This window comes from Maylandia zebra, linkage group LG20, assembly GCF_041146795.1.
Source record: "Maylandia zebra isolate NMK-2024a linkage group LG20, Mzebra_GT3a, whole genome shotgun sequence".
Taxonomy (NCBI): domain Eukaryota; kingdom Metazoa; phylum Chordata; class Actinopteri; order Cichliformes; family Cichlidae; genus Maylandia; species Maylandia zebra.
In genome coordinates, this window is record NC_135186.1 from 1,184,019 (window position 1) to 1,191,960 (window position 7,942).

General features: G+C 43.9%; 1 protein-coding gene across 2 annotated transcripts; it reads left to right on the forward strand.

Moving 5' to 3' along the window:
• The first annotated feature begins 1,295 nt into the window (after positions 1-1,295).
• Positions 1,296-7,345, forward strand: LOC101486042 (potassium voltage-gated channel subfamily A member 3). Of its 2 annotated transcripts, XM_012921169.3 has the most exons (3): positions 1,296-4,433; positions 5,933-6,000; positions 6,113-6,161. In XM_012921169.3, the coding sequence occupies exon 1, from the start codon at positions 1,516-1,518 to the stop codon at positions 3,109-3,111; it is 1,596 nt and encodes a 531-aa protein (XP_012776623.1). In that variant the 5' UTR covers positions 1,296-1,515; the 3' UTR covers positions 3,112-4,433; positions 5,933-6,000; positions 6,113-6,161. The 2 variants fall into 2 exon arrangements, with proteins under 2 accessions (XP_012776623.1, XP_076734585.1); XM_076878470.1 differs by having other exon boundaries at positions 5,933-7,345.
• The last annotated feature ends 597 nt before the right edge of the window (positions 7,346-7,942 follow it).

A 7,942-nucleotide genomic window follows, 5' to 3' on the forward strand; every position in this document is an offset into this window, starting at 1 on the left:
TGGTAACGTGAAGGTTGACATATCTGACTCAGTAGTTGGCTGTTCCCCTTTAAATGTTAAACATTAAGAAATGAAGCCAATGTAAATGTTTATCTCAACATAGTTCAAAATGACAACATGAAAAAATAGATAAGAGAAGCTGCACTGAGTCTTTGAGTAATTCATGATCAGTTTTAGCAGCTGTGTCAAAGGACTGTTTGATGCAAGTGCTGATTCAAGCAAAGAGTGGGTTTAAACCTGTGTTTAAAGTTCTGCCTCAGACATACTTGACTTAAAAACAAACACACAATAATATAAATGAATAGTTTGAATAGTCACCCCCCCCCCCCCCCCCCCCCCCTCCCTTTCAGTACCTCGGACAGCAACCACTCAAGTGACACCTGGAAACTGTACACTGAAATTATACAACACTGTCTGAAGCAATAAAAAATGTTAGAATTTCTATTTGCTTGTCGTTTTCCTGCCATACTGGATAATGATAACATGAGCTTGCTTGTCAGTCACACACATCCCCTTACTAGAAGTTTCCCATATGTGGTCAGTTTTAGCAGTGGGGGGAAAAGTCACGTTTCAGATTGCCTTTTGACAATAAATAATGATGAATGTCAAAAGGGCAGGTACAGTACACAGCACTGTCCTGGGATAGGTCTGATTATAAAGGTCACCTGACCTGACCTGGTCATATGAGCTGAGGTAGGATCTGCGTGTCTCTTAATGTCTTATTAATAATGATTTCTTCGGCACTTGCTTCTTTTTAAGCTTTTCACCAAACATTGAATTTAATTTTATGCTGCTGCTGTTATGTATTCATCACACATCGACCTGACCGAACTACCTCCTGTCTTTCTCATCCCCGCGCTCGCTGATCATCACTTTAACACGTACCATTGGGACTCGGCATTAATTATCTCTCAGATTTCAGACGGGATATCAATCGTTAACCATTTTCCTTGAGCCTAATTTAAATAATATTATCGCCTGCAGAATTAGGTGCAGTACTTTACCAGGACACACCCTAATTTATTTCTGGTGCTGGTGCATCTTTTATGATACTTTCGAGTGGAAATGAAGCTGTGATATATTCATGAGCAGCCTATTTGAAAATATCCCATCTATGGGCAATGACCTTGTTTAAAAGGAGACTGTTTGTACTCGCCAAGTGTGTGTGAGAGAGTCTGTGTGTGTCAGCGCGCGTCTAGAAGACGGGAGAGGGGTAGAAGAAGGTGGGCACGCCCAAACGATGTGCTGAGTGACGCCCGTCTGTTGCTTTTTCTGTATAAAGGAGCGTCCAACGATTGGAGGAGGAGGGTGAAGTTACCCAGCGCTGGCGCGTCGTGGGCGGGTGGAAGGGCTGTTTATAAACCCAGATCTTTCCTCGTGGGCGGGAAGAGCAACAGTGGGGAGTGAAAGTGAAGCGAGAGAAGAAAGTGAGAGAGACGTAGAGGAGACAAGGCTGTGGTGGCGACGGCTGTGGTTGACCGGGGTCCGCGGAGGGGGCGAGGCGGCCGCCCCTGTATGCGTCTTCAACCGCGCATGGACGACCACCTCAGCCTCCTTCAATCACCCCCGCCAAGCGCAACCAAAACCCGGGGCGACAACCTGGTGAACCACGGATACACCGAGACAGAAGCCGACGTGATGACTGTTGTGGCTTGTGACAACATGCTAGAAGAGTCAGCGGCTCTCCCGGGCCACCACTCTCTGGACCGTTATGAACCGGATCACGAATGCTGCGAGAGGGTGGTCATCAACATCTCAGGGTTACGATTTGAAACGCAGCTAAAGACTCTCTCGCAGTTTCCAGAGACGCTGCTGGGTGACCCCAAGAAGAGGATGAGGTACTTTGATCCCCTCAGGAATGAATACTTTTTCGATCGGAACAGACCCAGCTTTGATGCCATCCTCTATTACTACCAGTCTGGCGGACGCATAAGAAGACCTGTGAATGTGCCCATTGACATTTTTTCTGAGGAGATACGCTTCTACGAGCTGGGCGAGGAGGCTATGGAGAAGTTCAGGGAGGATGAGGGTTTCATAAAGGAGGAGGAGCGACCGTTGCCTGAGAATGAATTTCAAAGACAGGTGTGGCTGCTTTTTGAGTACCCAGAGAGCTCTGGTCCCGCCCGGGGAATCGCAATAGTCTCAGTCTTGGTCATTCTCATCTCCATTGTCATTTTCTGCTTAGAGACATTGCCGGAGTTCAGGGATGAGAACAGGGATCCAATCACCATTGCGCCTGTGATAAATGGCACACTCCCCTATTTCATCAGCCCGTTCTCGGACCCCTTCTTTGTCGTGGAGACGTTGTGTATAATCTGGTTCTCATTCGAGCTGCTAGTGCGCTTCTTTGCATGCCCGAGTAAGGCCACGTTCTCCAAAAATATTATGAACATTATAGACATTGTGGCCATTGTTCCCTATTTCATCACACTGGGCACAGAGCTGGCAGAAAGACAAGGGAACGGACAGCAGGCCATGTCTTTAGCCATTCTGCGCGTAATTAGGCTTGTTCGGGTGTTCCGTATCTTCAAACTGTCGCGTCACTCTAAGGGGCTTCAGATTTTAGGACAGACTCTAAAGGCCAGTATGCGTGAGCTGGGCCTGCTCATCTTCTTCTTATTCATCGGTGTCATCCTCTTCTCCAGTGCTGTCTACTTTGCTGAGGCAGACGACCCAGAATCGGGTTTCAACAGCATCCCGGACGCATTCTGGTGGGCTGTTGTCACCATGACCACAGTGGGCTACGGAGACATGCACCCCGTGACAATTGGGGGAAAGATTGTGGGGTCTTTGTGCGCAATTGCTGGCGTGCTGACTATTGCCCTGCCTGTACCTGTCATCGTCTCCAATTTTAATTATTTCTACCACAGAGAAACGGAGGGCGAGGAGCAGGCACAGTACTTGCACGTGGGCAGCTGTCAGCCTTTAGCAGACACCGAGGAGCTGAGGAAGACTCGCTCTTCTTCTTCACTCAGCAAGAGCGAGTACATGGTGATAGAAGAGCACGGGATAAACAGCACGTTCAAACAGCAGCCCAACTTCCCCACTACCGCTCAGAACAACTCGCAGAATTGTGTGAATATAAACAAAAAGATTTTCACCGACGTGTAGCCATTATTTTAGAGCCATAACATTGAACACAGGACGTGGTGACGAATCAACACACAGCTGGTTCTGCCGTTGCGCACCAGCGTGTGGAAGCAGCTGTAGATCAGAAAGAAAGAAGAAGAAAAAAAAACAGAAAAAAGAAGCGAAAGAACGAAACCTGTACGTTCAGAGATGCTGCTTTGCTGTCCATTCAAAGAATCGGGATTTTTCATTTCAGTGGTATGAATTCATAATTCTGTGTGGTTCCATTCGCGCTTGTAAGAAGATGAAGAGCTCCTTATAAAGTTTTAGGCCTACCATTCTTCTCTGAGTGAGGGGGGTTGACCTGTTGTGAGTCGGGCAATAGTGAGTATATGTTTCACAACAGGTAGACATAGAAGCTGTATAACTGTGACAGATGTGCACAAATGTATAATACTTGAAGGGCACTCACATTGTATTAACATGCGTTATGGGTCGTGATCCGTCCATCATCGGCTATGTATAATATCCAGAATCATTTAAATATGTTTGTGTGTGCGTGTTTAAACACATGTGAAGTCTGAAAAACACAGTTCAGCATATAATATCTCAATTAGAGCGTTTTGTGCTATGCCTTTATTGTGCGTTAAAGTCTAGTCCAAATGCTATTCTCTTTAAAAAAAACATATATATAAGAATTCCCAACAATTTCTTTGTATGCATTCTCCTGGTTGGCTATTTTAATGGTTAAACGGCGACATGTAAACACAGGGGCCAGCCGACTCCAGCTCTCATTATCGATGCAAGACACACGTGCAGCGAAGAAACACTGAGCTTTTTTTTTTGCGCACACAAACAGTGATCAAAGATGGAGCGTGTCTCTTTTCGGATGCCTCGAATATAGCCCACTGTGATGCAGTCTCCATGGCGACGGTCGTTACCTCGGTAACCCACCCAGTCACCGTTACCATGGCACCTTTGTTTCCACAGTAACCTCCCAGATTGCTTGGAAGCAATATTGAAGATTTTCATCTTAATGGGTTGTCTTCGGTGTGTAAGAAGGATGTTGGGGCACCGTGCTTCGCTGCATAAAAAATAGACGCCCAAACACGCTAATCTGCAAGCCCCCCCAGTGACCAGAACAACGACACGAAACAAATCCCACCAAGGAGGTTGTTAATCACAACAGTCCTACAAAACAGCACAGGCTCGACACAGATAGCTCCAAAGCTGTCTGTCAAGAGAGGCCGAAGAAGAGACATGTGAGGAAATTGTGAATGGACTGGGAGCACATTGTCTGGCTGCCCTGAGTGCGCTGCTGTCGGCGTTCAGCAGAGGCTGCTGTTCTCCCACTAAAACAGCTGGTAAGTTCTAAGCACTGTGGTGCTCGTCTCATTCTGAACGATCACTGTGGCGTAAGTCATAACATAAGACCCGCGGCTTTTGTTGTTTGGAGATTTACAATTTACTGAATGGAAAGTTCAGGCAGGTCATTTCAATCTAACAAGTTATCATCACGAGACGCACTGACGCTAAATTAACCTGCACTCAGGTTAAAGGCCAGTCAGTTATCTACAAATCCATTTTATATCGTTATTGTGACGTAAGAAGGTTTTTTGGCTTTCGTCCTTCATCGAACAGTGTAGTGATGTCATGCATGCATGTATGTGTTTTAATGTTTAGACCCTCGTCAGTCTTTGTGCAGGATTTGTGATCCTCGTGTCTTTCACCTTCGGCTGACGCTGTCTAAGAAATGAGTAAGAACACCGAAGGCGTGCTCACACAGGTTGTGTACTGTGCTGCCCCCTGGTGGCCGTAATCTCCTAATTGAACAGGTGCTTTGTGACCTTTGTCATTTCTCATGGATATGAAGGGGATGTGATATTAGAAAGCAAGAGAAAAAAAGAAGGCTTGTACTTGTAATAACTGAATACATTGTAATTATTTAAAAAGTAAGAAATGGAATCTGTAATGGGGGTTTTCTGTTGTTTGCTTGGTCTTAAAAGTCTTAAAATACTCGTGCGTTTTCATGTAACACAGTCCTATCTTTGATACCGTTGCACTGATGATCCTCCAGATTTATGTCTGTTTATGCCCAGTGTCCGCCCTGACTCTGGTCACTTAACAGAAAGCAGAGACGAGAGTGAGGCAGAGATAAAACTTTCGAAAGCCAGGACAAGGGAAATATAATTATTCTTAAACTATTGACTACGCAATTAAATGATTACACAAAATTACATCTTTTGTGTACCTTTCCAGTTAGTGATAATCATGGTAGCTTCATTTGGAGGGACACCCTAAAAGGCAAAGTGGGAGGTGCCTCAGATTAAACCTTTTCGTTGATTGATTATAAGTTTTGAATTTGATCCCTGGCATTTTTATATTTTTTCAGTGGTGAGCTCCATATTGATCATCAGTTGGAAGCCTGCTCATTTCTCATGTTACATAAAATCTCTAGCAGAGGAAAACACTAATAGATCAGAAAGTGAATAAGCAGAAATGGGAGCCACTTGTTTTTCACCTAACTGGATTGGCCAGTCTGGAAGCCTTTATTTCCCGGGCCTCTAATAATCCACACGATTGTTAGAGACATTGCACACTGCAGTGCACTCATCCTTTCAATTTTTGTTCACTTCTGCTAATTTCAAGTCGACACAGGTCACTTGAGAGTTACAATCATGTCTGTCAGACTTTAATTTCCTGTCCTTAACGCTCTCCTCACTAAGACATTATTCAGAGTTACACAGTTCTTGCCCGACTGTTAATGAGACAAAAGAAGGAAGATAAGTAGCTTTGCTTTTGCAGAGACCACAAAACTAATAGTTTTGCTTTTCCTTCCCCATTTTGTCTTTTTCTCTCTTAGGTGAACTCTTTCTCTGCTCAGACCTCCTGGAACCCCCAACGAAACCAGTTAGACTGCCTCCCATTTAGGTAAACAAACTAAATTGATTTGATACAGGTGCTAATTACTTAGAAAAGCTGAGTCATTTTGAAGGCATTTAGATTAGCCATTAGCCTGCAGTGACCTTATTTTTCCATTTAGGGGCGATGCGACTCCGGTCTTCCTGTTGGGCCAGATTGGCCAAGTTAGCAATTGAGACAGAAATCTCTCTGGACTAATTCTTCCCGCCCTGCCTTCTTGCTCATGCTGGTGCCCTTGAACCTGAATTAACAAGTTGTGCCTATTAATCACCCTGCCACGCCCCTCCAGCGAACCACAGCTCATTCCAAAATGCAACAACATGCAGTTTTGAAAAGCTTATAATGGACACTCAACATCCAGTTTTGTAGCTGCAGTTTTGTAGCTGCTTCCGCGCTGAGGCTAAAGCACTGTGAATGGAACCATCGCAGGGTCAGAAGTTGTTGAGACAGTGACAGGATTCAGCTGCAACGGACTTTTTCACCACATGCTTTCTATATAAAATTCAAAAGGATAGATGCAGAAAACAAGACAGCAATTTTGCAAAGCACTTTCGCGTTACTGGAATATCAAGGATTTTTGCATTCTGTATTCACCTTTCCGGGAGGAGATGTTCATCATGGACAACAGCTGACCAACATTAAGACAGAAGTGGCAAAAACCAAGGCCATCCACAAGTTACTGCTATAAAACTGTGATACAAATTCAACGACTGTTAGTCATTTGCCTTTGTTAGTTCTATGTGTTGTGTATTTGTAATATGTGAGACAAACGCATATGTACATGTGCTGGTCGCTGCTATTCCATTGACATATACTGTACGTGGAGGAAAATACAAAGGCGTTTATGCAGACACAAACACAGACACATGCAGCACATACACATGCCTTTGGACGGCTTTCTCCTTCCCAGAGTGCACTCTTGATTTATGGGAAAGGGCAAAATGTTGTCATGGGGCGGCTTGTTTGTTCTGTGTTATTTTTGTGCTGTCTTAAACATGACCCATGTAGAGAGTCTGAAAGTAGCCAAATTGTAAAGGAAAATGCACTCATTTACAGTTGCAAGGCAAAGTTTTAGTGCCACTTACTGATATATAATGTTGGATCATTTTCCTCAATAAATCAGTGAACAAGTTTTATACTTTTTGTTGGTCTGTTTAACTAGCTTTTAGGTAGAAATATAGACACTCTGAAAAGATTCAGAAAACCTTCCTGCAGCTACGTCCAGAGGGATGTCTGGATTCAATACATTTCCAAAGTACATTTCCACTTTTAAGTTAACTAGAAGGGAGACTAACAACCTGTGTTTAGTATCCCTCTGCCTTTCTCTCACTCTAAATTGTTCAATAAAAGAAACCTATTAAATTTGCAGTTAAGCATTAATAGAATGAAAATACATGAAATGTTTTATAGCTGGGCAAAGAATTAGTGACTGCCTTACCTGTGCAACATATAATGCAATTAAGTACATGATATAAAATGGTTTAATCCTTCAGTACTGCAATATTCAATCATTTCATGGGTTTTTCTGGATTCTGCTGTGTGCAGAAATGCTGTTGGCACACAGGATGTGCCACTGTTTAACAAGTGTTTCCCGTGAAGAGCCTTGCAACGTGACAGTCTTTTAATAGTGAAAAACAGTGCTGGCCCAGAGTCCTTTGGTTACAGGAAAACACTAACACAACAGAAGAAAGAACAAAGAGAGCTCTCTGTAGCAGCAGGACCAGACAGGAAGCTTATGACGGAGTACTCCATCAATGAACTAGAAGGGCAATATTGAAAATAAAAGAGACGTCTCTCTGACAGATTTAGAAAGAAACATTTGGTGATTCCTAAATTTAATTCTACGTCAGACGTTTGGATGCCCCCTGGTTTGTCTGGTTGCACCTTAAAGAGCACTGAGCTGTGTTAGAGCACAGTGGAAAACTTCATGTCATCTCCCAGGCGAAGAGGT